General features: G+C 37.0%; 3 protein-coding genes across 6 annotated transcripts in view; 2 read left to right on the top strand and 1 right to left on the bottom strand.

Annotated features, from left to right (window-relative positions):
* LOC115237139 (BTB/POZ domain-containing protein KCTD3) overlaps positions 1–3,024 on the top strand; it is a 10,465-nt gene extending 7,441 nt beyond the window's left edge. For all 4 annotated transcript variants that reach the window (XM_029809997.1, XM_029809995.1, XM_029809993.1 and 1 more), the window contains 4 exons: positions 424–563; positions 665–851; positions 1,027–1,305; positions 1,693–3,024. In XM_029809997.1, the coding sequence (XP_029665857.1) occupies positions 424–563; positions 665–851; positions 1,027–1,305; positions 1,693–1,892 (806 nt within the window). In that variant the 3' untranslated portion in view covers positions 1,893–3,024. The remainder of the gene's footprint in view (positions 1–423; positions 564–664; positions 852–1,026; positions 1,306–1,692) is intronic.
* Positions 3,025–3,602: 578 nt separating this feature from the next.
* Positions 3,603–6,334, bottom strand: LOC115237138 (CAAX prenyl protease 2). The gene is made up of 6 exons (XM_029809992.1): positions 5,881–6,334; positions 4,815–4,920; positions 4,605–4,743; positions 4,292–4,528; positions 4,145–4,207; positions 3,603–4,063 (listed from the first exon to the last, which is right to left on the bottom strand). The coding sequence occupies exons 1-6, from the start codon at positions 6,000–6,002 to the stop codon at positions 3,849–3,851; spliced, it is 882 nt and encodes a 293-aa protein (XP_029665852.1). The 5' UTR covers positions 6,003–6,334; the 3' UTR covers positions 3,603–3,848.
* LOC115237137 (F-box only protein 11) lies at positions 6,263–18,809 on the top strand. Its single transcript, XM_029809991.1, has 8 exons — positions 6,263–6,690; positions 10,693–11,007; positions 11,311–12,105; positions 12,405–13,257; positions 13,367–13,587; positions 13,921–14,139; positions 14,217–14,424; positions 14,514–18,809. The coding sequence occupies exons 1-8, from the start codon at positions 6,597–6,599 to the stop codon at positions 14,641–14,643; spliced, it is 2,835 nt and encodes a 944-aa protein (XP_029665851.1). The 5' UTR covers positions 6,263–6,596; the 3' UTR covers positions 14,644–18,809.
* The last annotated feature ends 580 nt before the right edge of the window (positions 18,810–19,389 follow it).

The following is a 19,389-nucleotide window of genomic DNA, read 5'->3' as shown; positions in this document are numbered from 1 at the left end:
TAAATTTTGCTTCTGCTTATTGTTGCAATGCACAGCATGCAATATTGTGAGCTGTATTTATCAAAAACATTTATATATTCTCATTATTTTATATTAATAATAAATTGAAGCACTTGTTTTTTAAATATTATTTTATTATGTTTTGAACATTTTCCATTATTGCAGTTCTACAAACACACAAAAACATGTATGCACCCACATACAAATTAATCATCTGATGTACTATTTTTAATTATCGATTGGTGTCAATATAAAATTTCATAAATATAGATTTAATTTTTGATAACAAAAAGATTTCAATAATATTCGATATTGTTCCATTTGTGCGTATGATTAAACAATTATGTTCTTTGAAATGCATCAGATGGTTAATGCAAACATGAAAAACATATTTCGCCTAAAAGTACATCTTTCCCAATGCAGGTCTCTGTGGAAATTGGATAGAAATTGCTTATGGCACGAAATCCGGAAGTGTTCGAGTAATCGTTCAACATCCCGAAACAGTTGGCCATGGTCCACAGCTATTTCAAACTTTCACAGTACATCAGAGCAGTGTAACCAAGGTACATGCAATGTAACTTTTTTAACGAAAATTTTTCGTGTTGAAATTAAACTATAATGTTGTATACACATTAATTCCAATCATGCGTGAATTATGTTATAGGTAACGCTTTCAGAAAAATACTTGGTGTCTGTTTGTTCGGAGTATAATCACGTTAGAAGTTGGGCGGTGACCAGATTTCGCGGGATGATTTCGACGCAACCGGGATCAACGCCTGAAGCAAGCTTCAAAATTGTTTCCTTGGAAGCAATCGATCCATGTGTTAGCTACAACGCCGGCAACGATTTCGGTACATTGTGATATTATTCTTTCTTCGATTTGGGAATATTTTAAAATGATATTTCTCTTTTTAAATTCCTTTATATATATATACATATATATTTCCAACATTAAAAATATTTTTTGTTAGAATACTGATTTTTATACTCTTTCACGTTATATTAATACTCGAATAATGTACACAGGGCCGTTCGGTGAACAAGACGACGAGCAAGTGTTCGTGCAGAAGGTTGTACCCGAAACCGATCAATTATTTGTTCGATTAGCATCGAATGGAAAGAGAGTTTGCGTGATACAGTCGGTGGATGGTAGCATTATAAGCTCATTTTACGTGCACGAGTGTGAAGGCTCTAGTCGCATGGGCTCAAGGCCAAGACGCTTCATATTCACTGGCCATTCTAACGGCACTATACAAATGTGGGATCTCACAACGGCATTGGATCCGTCTTTCAATGCCACTCAAAGTATGTTACTCTCTCTTTCTTCCCCGTCGTGATGACGTAACGAAATCAGCGAGAATGATTCATGTATCTGAAATTCTGCGGGGAACAGAAAATTAGCATATATCACATATATCTAAAAAATTCTAGAAAGTAAACAATATTGTATCCATGATATAATTTATCTAGATATTGTTTTTTTTGTTTGTTTTTTTTTATATAAATAATGGCCGATATAATTTAATTTAATTTAATATAATTTAATGATAAATATTAGTAATACACTATATTTAATTTTAAAAATTCGATTATATATACTTATAAAAGAGATATATCTTTGATCTCGTTGATTTAATAAAAAATTAATCGCCATTTTATCACCCTGGTTTTTATAATTTCCATATTTTTTAGATACTTCTGGAGGACCTACGCCAGAGGAGCTTTGGAAATTATTGGATCAATGCGACCTAAGCAACAGTCATTGCTCGACACCTTGTATCAGTCCCTCACCTTCATTGATCGCATCTGGACCTAGAATTAAGTCGAGCAACGTGTTATTTCTCAATCAATCCCAAAATCCAGACGCAACGCCTGGACCAAGCCAAACGTAAGTAGGCGCCTGTTCAAACTATGTCGTAAAAACATGCCAGACATGCATGCTACCCCAGAATCTGCATTTATTTATTTATTTATTTTAATAAGTCCCTATAAAAGAACAATTCAAAAACTAAAAATCTATAGTTCCTAAGTTAACATCTTTGCATTTATATGTAATGAGACAACATTACTTTATTAAAGTTCGCTATTTATCTATTTAAATAGTGTAATTTAAAAGTAATATAGGGAAGGACTGTACTATAAAATTCTACAACTACATAATTATATATTACAGCTGTTAATGTTGAGAAAAAAAATATTATTATTTGAACATTTACTGTTTTACATAAATTTAAATGAATATCTAAATTGTTTTTAAGAGTTTAATATCTCGAGCTAATAAATCTTTGTTTATTGTTATTAACATTATCATAACTAAATTTTTCAAGAAATTTTACGATTTAAAAAAATTTATAAATATTTCTCTCTTTCTCTCTTTGAAAAGATTTAATTGTTTTGCTTATATTATTTATTATTATTTCAAAATGATTATCAAGTTTTTTCTTAAGAGAGATCAGTTTAATGAAATTCATTTTTTAATGTAAGCCTTTATACTCTGTCTTATGTAAATCTGTTTTTAATACAATAAGAGCCTGTCTAGAAAAAGGCATAAACATTAAATTCATAGACTGATAGATGATATAAGTTAAACGTTTTGTTTAAGAATTATATATTCTGTATCAATGTTATAAAGTGAATGTGAAGATGGTGATACACAAAATTACATCATTTCATTCTCTTACGATCTTAACAAGATTAACAAATACTGTAAAATTTTGATGAATACTTATACATAGTTATTGTAAGTCGGAATGACACCATTGTTATATATTTCTAGCGATTTTATACTCTCTCTTTGACTGTAAAACACTTAACATTACTTCAACATCGTATCGCTACCAACATTTCATGATCTTTGAACATTATTTAAAAAGTGTTTTTCTCTATCTCTCGATTAACAAATGGTATACATTACGTATGCAATTAAAAGACCTTCAAGATCTGAATAGCTCTCATTATATGTATATATGAGTACATGTATATATGAGTACTTGTGTATTTTTGTTATAGTTTTACTGCATATATTATATAATATATTGTAATATTGTTGCACAACTGTTACTTCTGTGATTTAAATAAACCTTTATGTATATGTGTATGATGACATCATATCATCTGAATATCACTTCCATTGTACATATATAGATATCGTACATATATTGTACATACAGATTGTTATAAAAGTAGACGATTAGAAAGATCATTTTACAAATTTTCTTAATATGTTATATTGATTACTATAATAATATATAATAGTATATGTTACATTTTCTTCGTTAACACAAAAATCTTCCTGAAAAAAGATTGGTAAATTATGATTTATAGAGACATGATCATAAAATAATTCATTGCAACACATAAATACATGCAACAATTCATAAATAATAATGTAAGAGTTAGATTCTATTTTCGCACTTCGGTTTTATGAACAAGTTCATTTACCTTAATAGTCATTGTAACATTTCATGTTATTACCGCTATAAAAATCTAATTAAATCTCAGGCACTACGGTGATACATTTGTAACAATCCCGAACTGCATAGTTGAATTATAGATATATCTTTATATCAGTGGTATAATATAGTTGAAATTAGTTAGTGTAAGCAACAATTACCACACGAAAACAATAGAACTCCGCCATGCAGTAACTTAATGCCATCTATGAAAATCGGGCACGAACTTATGCAATCATCCAATATTATTATTATGCAATTACTTTAATATTCGCGAGATTTTTCAACAGATAAGTATTGTGTACTCTGTTAGACAAGTAAAAAATATCACACAATAATGTAAATCTTGCTTAAAAACATTTGATCCTAGTATTTGTTAGAGAGATCAGACACGTCTCATATAAAGTGTTTAGTCCAGAATAAATTATTATTGAACAATGATGGATGCGTCATCGGCGTCAATAAGAAACACCAAGCAACTAAACCGATCACAAACAGACAGAGCAGCCCGGCTCTTTTCAGTGGATCCTTATATGCTGCTACTTCAGAAAGATCAGGAAATCCCATGTGATTACAAAAAGAATGCGCGGCGAACGGTGCAACGAAGTGTCCTAAGAAAAATACAACAAAGAAAAAAGATAAATACAAAATCTATAACGATTTTCGTGAGAAGAAATAGAAAATAATCCCACCTGTCTTTGCAAAGAGGAAAGCCGCGTACGCTCCAAATAAGGTCGTATATGCAGACTGAAAACCTGAATTTACAATACTTTATTTTCATTCATCGGGAAAACATCAGATTTATAGAGATGTCTTTTTAAAATCTGTGGTAAACTCACAGGATACAAACAGCGCGTGTTTGATTCCCACTCCCATCTTCATCCTCTCCACCACATGATGGAAATGAGCCACTCCGAAGAACAGAGGACACACGAATATGGCAGTAGACGGCGTAAAACATTGTAAGAGCAATGGCAACATACAGGCTCTGAAAGTCCATTCTTCGGACAATGGAGCGATCACTTGATTTCTCCACCAGATTAATGTTCGTATGCTTCCCAACCAGTACATGGGCTCTAAAAATAAAATTTATTTATTTGTTACTTTTTTTTAATTATCGGGATATCCTAATCGGATTTGCAAAATACTAACCAGTGTACAATCGCCACAGTCCATTAAATCCCTGTAGACTCAAAGGACCTAGGAATAGGATCATTGTTAGGAGTAACGGTATCACAGTTGCCTGTATTAAACCAGACCAACGTAGACCCAGCAATTCCCAGATAGTTACCTATCAAATATAATATAAGTGATAAAAATAGTTGCTACAGAATAGATGAGAGCTATTTAAACTCGAAATACCTTTTGAAATACTTTTTCATTTAATCCAAAATATAAGGGTGCTGGTGAAATGAGGGTCATGATAAATACGCTAAAAAATCGTTTCTTTATTGTTGACGGATGCTCTCTAAAACACAAGCAATCAAATATAACATTAATTATCAAAATTTTGTATCAACATATCAATATAATTACTTTTCATGTTAAAATGTATTCATTATAGTACAATTAAAAATAATTACATGTTAATTTTACCAATCAAATGTAATTGCAAGTATTATGTAATTATTACAAAACAATTAAGATTATATTGCATCGATTACATTAAAAAATTTGCGCAAAAGAAAAAAATGTATCGTTGAATTCAAACATATCGTCAGGCAGATTTCACATTATAATGTTCAAATGTCGCGCCAAATGTATATCAATATCGTACTCTAATCACAAATAGTATAGTCGGCGTCATGTCTGAAATTAAATCATAGGACATAGACATATAAAATACATAGACGAGCATCACTGCCTCAGATGGTATATACATATAACATTAAAAAAAAAAAAACATCTATTCAAAAATATACATGTCTCTTTTTTAATTTCGGCCTCGATTTCCTATAGGATAATATATGGGAGATGAGAGATTCACTCTAGTGTATTATAGAACTCGACGACTACGTTCCGTCGAATATATCACTAGAATCGTCATTTCACTAGAGAATTTCATGCGCCGTCGTCACTTGTCCAAAAAATAATCCCGAAAACGGCGCCGCCGCTTGACAGGAGCGCCACCACGTGCAAAACTGCGTGCGTCAGTCACGGATATCCATTCGGTCGGTGCGAGACTGTTCGCGTCCGCGAACGGTTTACCGAACAGGCAGTGAGTCGACGGGACGGAAGTCAAGAACCGAACCGAACCTCCAGTCGTATAAACTAGAGGGGGAGAGGAGGCATTTAAAAGAAAATCGGGGAAAGAGAAACAACAGACCCGTTCCGTTGACGTCGCGTCGCGAGTGATCGACGCTGCTGCCCGTTGTTATCCGTCACAACGTCATACCGCGAGACCGTTGTTGCACACATACACACGTACCTGTTGTGCGGCGAACTCCATACATACAGGCTCGCCACGTACACGATCGAGAGCCCGAGGCACGAGAGGATCGCGGAGACGCAGTTGTGCGAGTTATCGGTACTTCTCTCCGCGGCCTCCATAACTCCATAACTCCGATGTCGGTCGCCTGTGTCGCGCTCCACTGCGGAAGGGGAGCTCGGTAAAAGCGCCCCGTGGCGTCGGTGGCTCCGACGGAAGGGAAAGACGGGAGGGAGGAAGAAGAGAGAGAGAGAGAGAGTGAGCGAGGCGCCAGAGGTTGAGGCGGCGACGGCGACGAAACGGTGCGGGTCGAATGGGGGGTGAGGGACGTGTAACACGCACTCGCGGGGCAGAAACACGTCCGATTGGCGGCTGCCCTCTGGGCCAGTCGGCAAGCAGAGATCAAGAAGATGGCCGCCGTGCACGGTGGTAGTGTCGCTATTGTGTAGTGTGTCCTAAGATTTTGGCACCTTCTGCCAAAGCGTGTCCGCGACCGCGGCGTACCTGCCGGGCAGGGTACCCGCCGGGACTACTCGCGCATTCGTCGTAACCGGGAAGTGCGACGAGTCGCGATCGAGAGCGGAATAGGAGAAGGAGCGGCGGCAGCAGCAGCAGAAGCAAGAAGGGGAGGGGTAGGAGGTGGTGGAGGAGGACAACGACGGCAACGGGGACGGACACGAGGACGACCGCCGAGGGCCGCCGACGACACGCGCAAGATGCCAAGCGCGTCGTTCTCGTCGTCGCGCAGCTACGTGCGGAGATCGCGTCGGAAAAACGCAAACAGGATCCCTTTGCCGTCGAGAACCACGGGTAAGAGAGAAAGAAAGAAAGAAAGAAAGAGCGAGCGCGAGCGAAGAGGGACAGCGTGAGCGAGCGAGACGGAAAGAGAGAAAGACAGGGACACAAAGAGAGTCTCTCTCCTTCTCTCTCTCTCTCTCTCCGCATCGGAGAGCTTCTAAGATCTCGCTGCTCACCTGCTCTGTCCACTCTGTTCGCCATCGCCCATCTCATTCGGGAGCATCAACGGATCGAGAGTACCACACGTCATTCTAACCACGAGCTCCACGTACTCCGCCATCTCCGTCGAGTCTTTGTCTCGACGTACAGGCCTGCGTGCCGTCAACGCTCTCGCCCTCACCTATCTCTATCATTTTTTCTAGGATTTTTTCCTATCTTCTATTATCCTACTTATTTTTTCTCTCTCATCCAAGAGCCCATTTTTCTTTTACATGGATGTGCAAAAAAATTTGGAAAGGTGCTGAAAAAGTGATTTCAAATTGTATATCTGGTGAGAGAAAGAAACATTGACATTCTTTGTAACCAATTATATATAGGAGAGAACAAATTATTTCGTATTCATTTTTGTGATCCAGCCACATGTGAACTTCTCCAAGTTGTATCAAACATTACTTCCACGCAACTCTTAAACGTTCCAGCTGAGGTTATGTAGTCCAGAATCTATATTCATTGGCTTTCAAGGACAAAATTGTCAAGTAGAGACTCAGCCTAATCATAATTGTAGCGACAAGAAAAGTTTGAGCAAATATGATTAACGCTAAAAACTAAATGCTTAATTAAACAATATTGTAATAAATGCTACAATATATTTACAACATTATTTTACTAATTGTACTCAATTATTCATCTTCAAATTATAATCTCATCCATTAATCGCTTTTCAGATTTGTGAATAATTTCTTATTGATAGCTATTAACAGCCATATTGCTTTTTAGTATTTATAGATAATATCTGATTCAGAGAGAGAGAGAGAGAGAGAGAGAGAGAGCCTGCTGTGGAAATGGTACAATTGTGGATTCGAGGATTTACAATGAATTTTCTCGACGAGTTTTAGAACAACAGAAAAAGTCCTCAGTATAAACAAAGAAAATATTTTAACCAGCAATCGACAAAATCATCTATCTTGAAAGAATATATAACATACTTGTACATTCATGATGTGCTCTGTGAAGTTTATACACATGAAATTAAAAATTCTATAGTGCTTATAAAAGTGCAAAGCAAGAATTAAATATTTCAATGAAGCAAGAATTATATTATATTGGAAGACGATCTTCTATTACAATAATATAGTGCAAGAGCTGAGTGCCCCTCAGAAATAATAATAAGGGTTGAACGAACCCCGACATTATTAAGGGAACATGATCCTTATTATAATACAATATTGTGTTAGAGTAAAAAAACTCTCGTTGGAGAAACGATTGCTTTCGTACCTCTCGTATACTGTACGTCGTGGGCCGATCGCGATCTCCACTTCGCGATCAATCCATCGGAATGTTGGCTTCGGAGTCGCCCCCTTCCCTGTCCCTTCCCTGCGGCCCCTCTATACACACTGCCTTCTTTTTCCTTTTTCTCTTTCTCTCTCTTTCTCTTTCCCCTTTCTTCTCGATTCCGAATCACCAGCGATCCAGTTGGAACGCGGCACAAGAGTACAAGTCGATCGGTGCCGAATTTTCCAGCAGTCCGAGAGAGACGGAGAGCGAACGAGAAAGAGAGTGAAAAAAAGAGAGTGGGTGTAAGACTGATATATTCATACGACAAAATCTTTGTTGGACGTCGATCGATTGGCTATCAGAGTTCTTAGAATCTTGATAGAAATTTCAGAAATTTTTTATTTGAGATCACTACATTCGACGAAGTCGTACAACAAATATAATATCACCCTAAGAAGAGAGGGATAGAGTAGGAGGAAAGGAGAAAAAGAGATTGAGAGGACGAGTGAATAAGCGAATAATAAATATGCTTGAGATCAATATGTAAATTTTTTCGTATTTTGTTTTCAGAGAGAAGTTCAATTGTTTACGCTGTGTGATTATTAACTTTTTAGATGTGTGATATTTAGAATCCTTCGAAAAGTGAAGAAGACACAAGAGAGATTATCTGCGAAAAAAACAATTAAAATAAATTAATCAATTTAATTTGAACGTGTATTTAAAAAGAAGAAGAAAAAGATCTTTAATTAAATATCTTATTTTTTACGAATGCGATTTAATTCCAAGATCTTGAGTTCTAGATTAGTACTGTCAATATACTTGATTATCCATATGTTTCGGTGAAAATCAAATATAAAGCTGTTATTAAAGTGACATTAGATAAGAATAAAAACGATGTTGTCTTATATATACAAACTTATCTATTTAACTGCAACAGAGATATGTACTCGAGAAATTTAATCGCGTTAGAATTAAATCGCGCAGACGGTATTTAATGAAAAAATAAAATGTTTAAACTGGTTATATATATATATATATGTATGTGTATTCTTATATACAGAAGGAAAAGAGGAAAGGAGGCAAGAACTGACGCGATATTGCGGATGTTTTATAAGTGATGAATTAGCGATGCTCTACTTTCGCGAGAGAGGATTCTGGAGAAGACCCGAAAACAACGTGATCGAGAGTAATCCTCAGCCCGAAAAATCACGTATCCCGTAGATGCTACGAGCAGAGCGCCATCCCGTGCGTGTGTCCGTGTGTTATCGGCTAGAAAGTGAAATGTGTCTGAAAGGCGCTGTTTCCCAGAGCGGAGTGGAAGACGCGTGACGGATTCTGCTCCTTTTACAGCGATACTCGTTGACGCACCGATGATAATGATTTGATAGTGAATGAAGAGAGAGATAAAGATAGAGGAACGTCTGTGAATTTCTCGGCGTATCTTTTTTTGTCAATTTGTACTTTGGTATACGATATATGAATTTCATATTTTGTGATAACGGCAATCGGTCAATACATCGTGTCTCGATATCGTTTCCCGTCATGATATAATGTTGCGTAGAGAAGCAAAAGGAATATATGCTTTCTATTAAAAACTTTATTGTACGATATGTACTCTTGCAATAAGTTTGACATTAAAAATGAAGCAGTGAGATTTATAAATTTTTTTTCTTTTGTTATCCATGGTTCTAAGATTGTATTGGAGTATAATTGGATTTGCATAATGTCAAAAATTACATTGTGAGATATTGTATTGCACGTAATTGCAATATTCTTTATTAACCAATTTTTTATATCGATTTATGACATTGCATACTTGACAATTTATGCATCAACACTCATAAAACAGGGTCACCTTGTGTTAATATGTAAATTTCTCTAGTGGTCTCTAGCTTATTACTAATTATAGAGATTATAGCAGATGACTAATATGCTTTTTGTTTAGTTTTCTATTCTTGTGAACAGGATATATTATTTGTGACAATGTGCAATGTTTCTCTCTTTCTCCTTCATTTTTTATTTGACAGATATATATTTTGGATTGAGGCACAACACCACACTTTATCCTTTCTTCCATCCTTTCTCTCTCGTCTCTTACTATATTTATCTTAATAGGCTAATATCAATACTTTATTAAGGATTCTCTATCAGAAAGAACTATAATTTAATTTATGTGGACATATTCGCTGTTAAAATAATGTCTACTTCTTCTTCTTCTATATAGATTTTCATTCTAGCAGGACGCAAAACTACGATTTTAGATTTATAGTATTAAAGGTAGTATAGTATAAAAGAGACTATTCCTTTGGTAAATTAAGTGTAATCATATATCCCATTATCTTCTTTCTTTCTTTTTTCATTTTTCTTTTACATACAGCTATTCTTCGTAAAAGATTCCTTTTAAAAATCCTTTTGTTATCAGGTAGTGACACAAAACCACAAAATAATGTATACACGGCATTGTCTTCTTTTCGGGGAAAAACTACCTGCTCTTTCCTCATCATTTTTTTACCTCCCTTTTTTTTAGAGACTAGATTAATTTTTTAACTTCTTTTGTTTTTGTTTATTTTTTTTTATTAGCCGAGCCATGCGACCTACCGTGTCCGACGTCCAATCAGATTCTTCCGGGAGGTGGAGTTGGCGGTGGAGGCGGCGGAAGTGGTGGACGAGGCTCGTCCCCTAGTGTATCCGGAGTAGCTGCACCCTCGCCGTCTCCGCAGTCACACTCATCGCCGTATGACTTGAGACGCAAGAGTCCACCTCATCCGGATCCAGCGCCAGGTACGAGTTCCGCTCTACCGCCATCGGGTGGAAGTAGCATTGCCGCTACCTTCGGTTCATCGTCTTTGCCAGCAAGAAAACGACCGAGACGGACATGTTCGCTTTCTACAGACGGTACGTCTAGAAGTTGTCACAGTTGAAAGATGAGTCGATTTAAAAATTGTTCCACGTGTCGAGAGGTAAATAATTAATATTTAAATAATGTGATGACCACATATTATTAATTTATAGCATATATATACAGTATATTTTTATGTGCAATATAATAAATAAAAATCTTTTTAATGATGGAGATAAATTTGAGAATTATACACTCGAGAGATTTCGACATTGCTCTCTCATTCGCTTCTTGACACGTAGATCTCTAGAATTCAACTCCGCTGATCAGTCAGATTTAATTTTGGCTTCTCACGGCAGGTATAAATACAAACACAGCGGCGCATTACCTTCAATATGAGCTACCGGACGAAGTGCTGCTCACGATATTCAATTATCTCATGGAGCAAGATCTTTGTCGAGTCTCGCAAGTATGCAAGCGTTTCCAGGCGATCGCGAACGACACGGAGCTGTGGAAGTCGCTCTACCAGCAGGTTTACGAGTACGATCTGCCCCTATTTAATCCAGCCCCGTGTAAATTCGAATTCGTATCGCCGGACGAATCCGAGTACCAGAATCCGTGGAAGGAGAGCTTTAGGCAGCTATACAGAGGTGTGCACGTGCGGCCTGGCTTCCAGGATTTGAAGTTCAAGGGCCGTAATCTACCGTACTTCAATACGGTCCAGGGCGCGTTGGACTATGTGGACGAGTACAGGAGCAACAGCGGTTCCACAACGAATGGTGGAGGTGCGGCCGCGAGCGGGCAGGGCTGTTGCAACAGCAATTCGCAAACGAGCGGGGAGGACACGTCGACGCAGCATTTGGTATTTCTGCACGCAGGCACATACAGGGGCGAGTTCCTCGTGATCGATAGTGATGTGGCGCTAATCGGCGCCGCGCCAGGCAATGTCGCGGAATCTGTCATCCTGGAACGAGAGAGCGAATCGACAGTTATGTTTGTGGAAGGTGCAAAGCGCGCTTATGCCGGGCATCTCACGTTGAAATTCACGCCCGATGTCACAAGTACAGTGCCCCATCATAAACACTATTGTTTAGAGGTTGGCGAAAATTGTAGTCCTACTGTCGATCATTGCATTATCAGAAGCTCCAGTGTTGGTAAGTGAACACTTAACCTTCGTATAAGCGTGTATATTGCAAACGTAAAATCAATTAAAGTTGTCCAGTAGAAAAAATTTTGAACTTAATAAAATTATTATTTCTGTAAAGTTTAAATAAATCTTTACAAGAGATTAATCAAAATATATAACACAATGATTAAATCTGATAAAAGATTTATAATTACTCAATATACTACAATCTTTGAAAAAGGCATTTAAACAAATTAACATCAATCTCATACGTTAATAAATAATTTTGATGACTCGTTTATTAAGATTACTTTTTTCAACTTTTAGTTGGTGCTGCAGTCTGTGTATCGGGTGTGGGTGCCAATCCATTAGTGAAAAACTGCGACATCTCGGATTGCGAAAACGTTGGTTTGTACGTGACTGATTACGCACAGGGCACATACGAGGACAACGAAATCTCACGGAACGCCTTGGCTGGCATCTGGGTGAAGAACTATGCGAATCCTATTATGCGACGGAATCACATCCATCATGGTCGTGATGTAGGAATATTCACGTTTGACAATGGACTTGGTTACTTCGAGGCTAACGATATTCATAACAATCGGATAGCGGGTTTCGAAGTAAAGGCCGGTGCGAATCCGACCGTTGTTCACTGCGAGATTCATCATGGCCAGACTGGTGGCATCTACGTCCACGAAAACGGTCTGGGACAATTCATCGACAACAAGATTCACTCCAACAATTTTGCCGGTGTATGGATCACGTCAAATTCGAATCCGACTATACGCCGGAACGAGATATACAACGGTCATCAAGGTGGAGTGTATATATTCGGCGAAGGTAGGGGTCTGATCGAGCACAATAATATCTACGGCAACGCGTTGGCCGGCATACAAATCAGAACAAACTCGGATCCGATCGTTCGACATAACAAGATACATCACGGTCAACACGGTGGTATTTACGTCCACGAGAAAGGCCAGGGCCTAATAGAGGAGAACGAAGTCTATGCCAACACCCTGGCAGGTGTGTGGATCACGACGGGTTCGACGCCAGTTTTAAGGAGAAATCGGATTCATAGCGGCAAACAGGTCGGCGTGTATTTTTACGACAACGGCCACGGAAGATTGGAGGACAATGATATTTTCAATCATTTGTATTCGGGAGTACAAATAAGGTAATTCACATGTGTAAAAGAATTAAAAGGTGCTCGCGAGTCTTGAATACGTAAACGAAATGTAGCGATAAGAAAATTATCTGAAATTGTGTTTTCTCTCTTAATTTAGGACTGGCAGTAATCCGGTAATACGTGGCAACAAGATATGGGGCGGTCAGAACGGCGGTGTTCTTGTATATAATAGCGGCTTAGGCTTACTTGAACAAAATGAGATTTTCGACAACGCAATGGCTGGCGTTTGGATTAAGACGGACAGTAATCCGACTCTTAAGAGGAACAAAATATATGACGGACGAGACGGCGGAATTTGTATATTTAATGGAGGCAAAGGTAAAATATTCTGTTTGCAATTTAATAATTTTTCTGTTTTGCATTTTAATAATTTTTATCATACATATACACACAAATAATAAATATTGTAGGTGATAACATTTTTTTTGTCGATAATGTGTGTGTGTACCTGTTTCTTTAAATTTAATTGAATATATTTTATCCGTTTGTATTAAAACGTATCACAAATAATCAAACATAATTATTTTAATTCAAAACTTATCAATTCCATTGATAAATACTTCTTTCTTAATAAAATGAATTAAATTATAAATACGTTAGATTTAAGAGAAAAATGGATCGTGATTGTGATTTTTACGCGTCTCAATATAGGTGTTTTGGAAGAGAACGATATATTTCGCAATGCGCAAGCGGGCGTACTCATTTCGACGCAATCGCAGCCAATCTTGAGGAGGAACCGAATTTTCGATGGCTTGGCAGCTGGCGTTGAAATAACCAACAACGCCACCGCCACGCTGGAATTCAATCAAATATTCAATAATCGATTTGGTGGTCTGTGCCTAGCGAGTGGGGTGCAGCCGACAACTAGAGGTAAATACTTGCTTTCGGGTAGGTGCGTTTTTAGCGAGAAAGAAAACAAATCTATTAAGTATCGCGCACTTTTTTAGGCAATAAAATATTTAGTAATCAAGACGCGGTGGAGAAAGCGGTTGGAAATGGCCAATGTCTGTATAAAATCTCATCTTACACTTCCTTCCCTATGCACGACTTCTACCGCTGTCAAACTTGCAACACGACAGATCGCAATGCGATATGCGTTAATTGTATAAAAACTTGCCATGCCGGTCACGACGTGGAATTCATCAGACACGACCGGTAAGAGAGTTTGCTCGATGTATTATTTAAATGCGCATTCTCCGCTATAATTAAATAACTATAATGAAATCGTGCATTAATATTTCTAGATTCTTTTGTGATTGCGGTGCTGGAACGTTGAGCAATCAGTGCCAGCTGCAGGGCGAGCCTACGCAAGATACGGACACGCTGTACGATAGCGCGGCGCCCATGGAATCGCATACACTTATGGTCAACTAGGAACTAACCTAAAATAATTTAAACAATCAAACAATTGTTAGAACCGTAAGTCCAGTAATATCGCGAGCAGACGCAGTAATCTGCTGCCGAGTTCTTTATTATGATGCTTTTTCTTCTCTTCGTATATATATGCCATCATATATAATTGTTATACTTTAAAAGATTTCTATTTATTGCAAAGATATTTTGTTATTGTTAATACACGCGCGCGTCATGTTACACAATACTCTCTGACAATATTGTAATATTATTCCGTTAAAAAATTTTTTTTTTTAATCGGCATCGTCAGCTCTATTCTTTGTATTATCGTTTGTTATAATTTTCTTTCTCTTATCTTTTACGAAAATATATTCCAAAACTCTTCTCGTATGTGGAAGCTTGTTACATCACATTACGCAAGAATAATATATTTATATAAATATATTATTTATTTGCTCTCTCTTTTATATTCATTTTATATTGAACGTTAATCGTAATCGGTAATCTTTTTCCCATGATTATTTAAAATTATAAATTATAAAGTGATTATCTTATATATTGAGTTTTTATTTCACATGTTATTTCTCTCTAACCAATCCTTGTTAAAAATTTTTCAAAGAGAAATTTTTTTTTTTCCGAACTAATAAAGAACTCGGCAATCGAGTGTCGCCAAGAAACGGTAGTAATAAAATAACAAAAACTCATATGTAAGACACAGTATAATATTAGATATATCAAATTATAATTTGAATGTGTAAACGAGGGGAACGCTAGGCTAATCGTAAATCGAACACTTTACGTGATCCTTTTTATTGAGGTTCTGCAATCATTAAAATTATCATATAACAAGAGTGCAGTTCTGAAGCATTAAAAAATGAAAGAGAGAAGAAAAAGAAGCATGTGTATACGCCATAATAAAAACATTTGACGCCTCGTAATATACGCTCTAATGAACTGGCTTAAAACTCTAATGAAAGCCGCGTTAACACATAAATAAAACGAATGTAAATTCACACGGTGTGAAACAGTGTATCCGGAATGTAAATTGTGTATATCGAAGCAGTGGTGATAACGTTGAGAATAGGTAATACAATCATATTACCATATTCTCGCGAACAGAGGAACATCAATGCCACGTAAAATATATAAATAAGATTTGCACTCAACAATTAATAAAACAAAAGACTCTTATAATTATACCAGTGTATAAAGAAACGCAAGAGCAATGCGTGTTGTATATCACGCTTGTCGAAATCGTAAAAACTGAAAATTTAAACTTAAATCATTTCAACAAGGAAAAAGAAGGAAGGACCGTAAATCAACGCAATCGTAAACATGCTAAGTGCAACTACATGGACGAATTTATCGAATCTGTGCTGTACAAATCTCGAGGAAATAAACGAAAGTAGAGGAAGGAGAGGCGGACGTGAAGCAGAGCCGAAAAGAAACCAACAAGACGAAGATCTGTAAGACACACGGAAACACAATGTCTAAAATATGTGATATATAAAACTCACAACAGGTGGAATATAATCAAAAGGAAGATGAACATTCTGCTAATTTTTCGACGTAAATATACCTCGTAATTAACGCGTAACGGTTCCATTATATTCGCAGTGATAAATTATGCGATGGTCCTAAGTTGCTCCCCCATCCCCCAACGGGCGAAGTGCATAATAAAGACGAGATAAATATTCAAAATTAAATTAAAATCACGGATAAAAAGAAGTGTACGTACAAAGAGATGTACAACGGTGTGTGTATACCAGTGAAAAAGAAGGAAACGGAAGGAGAAATTGAGCGTTCGAAGTAGAATAAAATGTACTGTCCAAGGAACAGTTTTTAAAAAATAATCTCGAATTTTTCAGAGTAATCCGATTTTTTTAATTATTACGTTAGTACGTAAAAGAAGTCTAATCGCATTACTGTAATTGTGATTTCTTCGGGAGTGAGTACGCGCGCTCCCGTGCGAAAGAAAAAGAGCAAGCGCCTATTAGCGATATAATTTTAGACCGAAATCACCTTTATTTACGCATACACGTGGTATACATATATAGATAAATAGAGAAGAGAAGAGTGAACTCTATTCCTGATAGAGGTATCATTATCGTAAATTCTGTTCGCACGTGAAAAAAAAACGTGTAATTCGTTATTATACGCGTATACATGATATCTTTTGTATGTCGTCTACAGCGAGAAGCGGCGCGTGAAAATTGCCTTTGAGCTTGCCGACTCGAAAGAGGATAGTATTATTTACGGTGTCATATTATATATACTATCGTGACGGAAAAGCTTGTATATATCCAACAATAGGCGCGCTGAATGAAAGAAGGATATAGGCACTTTTCACGCGCGCGCCATATTAGACCTAAAAAGCAAAAAAAAGAAAAAAGAAAAAGAAAAAAACGCGTATCGCGAATCTTTCGGTTCTTGAGTGATATAACGTATGGTCTGTTGTTTTGTTTAACGATATTGTGCATTTGACGAACTTCATGGATCCTTTCTTGTCTGACGCTCGAAGCGGAGGAACTGCAGAAGAATGTGTGGCGATGCGACGGGAAATAATACACACGATTATATTATATTTTTTATTTATATATATATTTTTTGCATTTATTGTGCACCGAATACGCTCTCGAATGATTTCTGTTGTCTTTTTTTCGCATTGAAGTTATCGATCAGAGTTACGTCTCTTTCTAACAATTTGGACGTGACTGTGAAAATTTATTTGTCGAATTTATTTGTCAAATTGTATAAATTATCGATTGATTTTGAACGCTGGCTGTTCTGTGTTATCCATGGACCGAACTATTTTATTATGTGTACGTAATATGTTGCAGAGATATATGTATATGTATTTTTTTTTCTTTCTTTTTTTTTTTTAGCCGAGGAATCGAGATGGAAAGAGAATCGCGTGCATGTGCGCGCGTCCTTCATCTCTCTTTTTTCTGAGGGAGAATAAAACGAAGCCGTCGAAAGTATAACTTTATCATTGTCCGTGCGGAGCCGTTTTTCCTCCAAATACGCGAGGGCAGCATTTTTCTGCGATTTCTACCTCCTTACACGCACGCTGAGTAAAGGGATTTCCTGTCACAGCAAAACTGTCACTGTTGCTGCTTATCCGATGATTCGAGAGCACATATACATGCAACGAGAGATTTAAGGATATTTTATCAATTTTTTTAGATTATTCAACATTAAATCTTTTTTTTTTGTTTACAAAATAGAAAACTGTCTGTTTATTATCGAAGCAAGACGCACGATACAATATTTCTTCTGAAATATTCTAAAAATGTTCCAAAAACGTGAAAAACCCGCTTCGATAACATACTAATCAGTCTGTTGGTACAACGAAATAATACGTACAGATTGCGGAAAACTGTTCTCAGCATATAAGATTAGTGTTCCCTCGACAAGTCTTTACTTGCTCTGTTCATATAACAACTAACGATACTTGCTATGACAGTGACAAATTTGACTGTATCAGCGAATTCTTTTTCTCCATGCACTTTCAAGTATGTATGTTGAGTAATGTTTCGAGTATACATTGTTTTTGCGCAGCAAACCGTGTATATATGTATGTACAACATAGGACGAGGCAGCAACCAAGCGGCGAGCGATTCGTGGACTCGTATAATAACTTCCCAGCTGCTTCCATTCCGCCTGCTCGAGCGTACGCGTTTTACGGCTTACACCCTCGTGACCTAAAACTCCGAAAAAAAAAAGAGAACAAGGGGATGAAAAACAAGACGAACACGTACATACACGCGTACTAGACGCGTGAGATAGGTAAAAATAGGCTTGCACAAAAAACTTGCAGACATATAAACATAAACACACACATACATAATATACAATACAGACACACTGTACACACAATGGATCGAGATTCTCGTATTCGGCTGCGGCACGATCCCAGTGTTTCTCTGTTTCTAGTTGTTGAATGTATTAGAAGATAAGGGACTCGATCACAGCAAAAAAGGACCCTTCCTTTCCTTCCCCCTCTTTCCTCCACCACCCCCTGTTCCATCCCTTTCCGTTGTGTTTGTCATTCTCACTGTTCCGCTATAAGATCGGCTGACGCTAAATAGAGCTTCATCTTAACGTTCACCAAAGTGACAATCGTCGTTTCGCGCCACGCGTGAAAATCTCGGGAGTGACAAGAATCTTTTTGTCTCGCAACAAAAGATTTTTGACTAACGGCTTGGTTTCTGAGGAATTTTAATCAAAAGTTTATTAAACGTAAAACTCCGGATAAGCTACTTGGTAGCGTCGCGGCTACTGTACCTAGGCAACATATATAAGCAAACCGTTGACAAGCCGAAACGTCTTTTTTATATACTTGGCGTCGCGACGCTACCGTGTCACAATACAAGTCCTCTTCGGTACCTAAAAAAAAAAAAAAAAAAAAAAAAAAAAGAAAAAAAAAAAAAAAAAAAAAAAAATACAGAAAAGAGAAATATTCAAGATTGTAATCGCGCAATATACGAGCAAGCTCTGGCCATGAGACGAAAGCGAGTAACATTGATTGTACATACGTGCCGTATCGTTCACGAGATAATCGGATTAACGCGTGAACAATCAACGTGTTTCGCACAAATTGAAGCCTCGAAATACTATACAACAAAATGTTAATTATCCGGACGTTGATTATCCGAATATCGAAACTTTCCTAACGCGATCGGTACCCGAACGATAGTGACAAAAAATGCAGAAATAAATTTTATTTAAATTTTAAATTTTATATATATATGTACAAAATTATAT

This window comes from Formica exsecta, unplaced genomic scaffold (assembly GCF_003651465.1).
Source record: "Formica exsecta isolate Colony F162 unplaced genomic scaffold, ASM365146v1 scaffold28, whole genome shotgun sequence".
NCBI lineage: Eukaryota > Metazoa > Arthropoda > Insecta > Hymenoptera > Formicidae > Formica > Formica exsecta.
The sequence above is the reverse complement of the archived record's forward strand: the minus strand, read 5'-3'. Positions and strand labels throughout refer to the sequence as shown.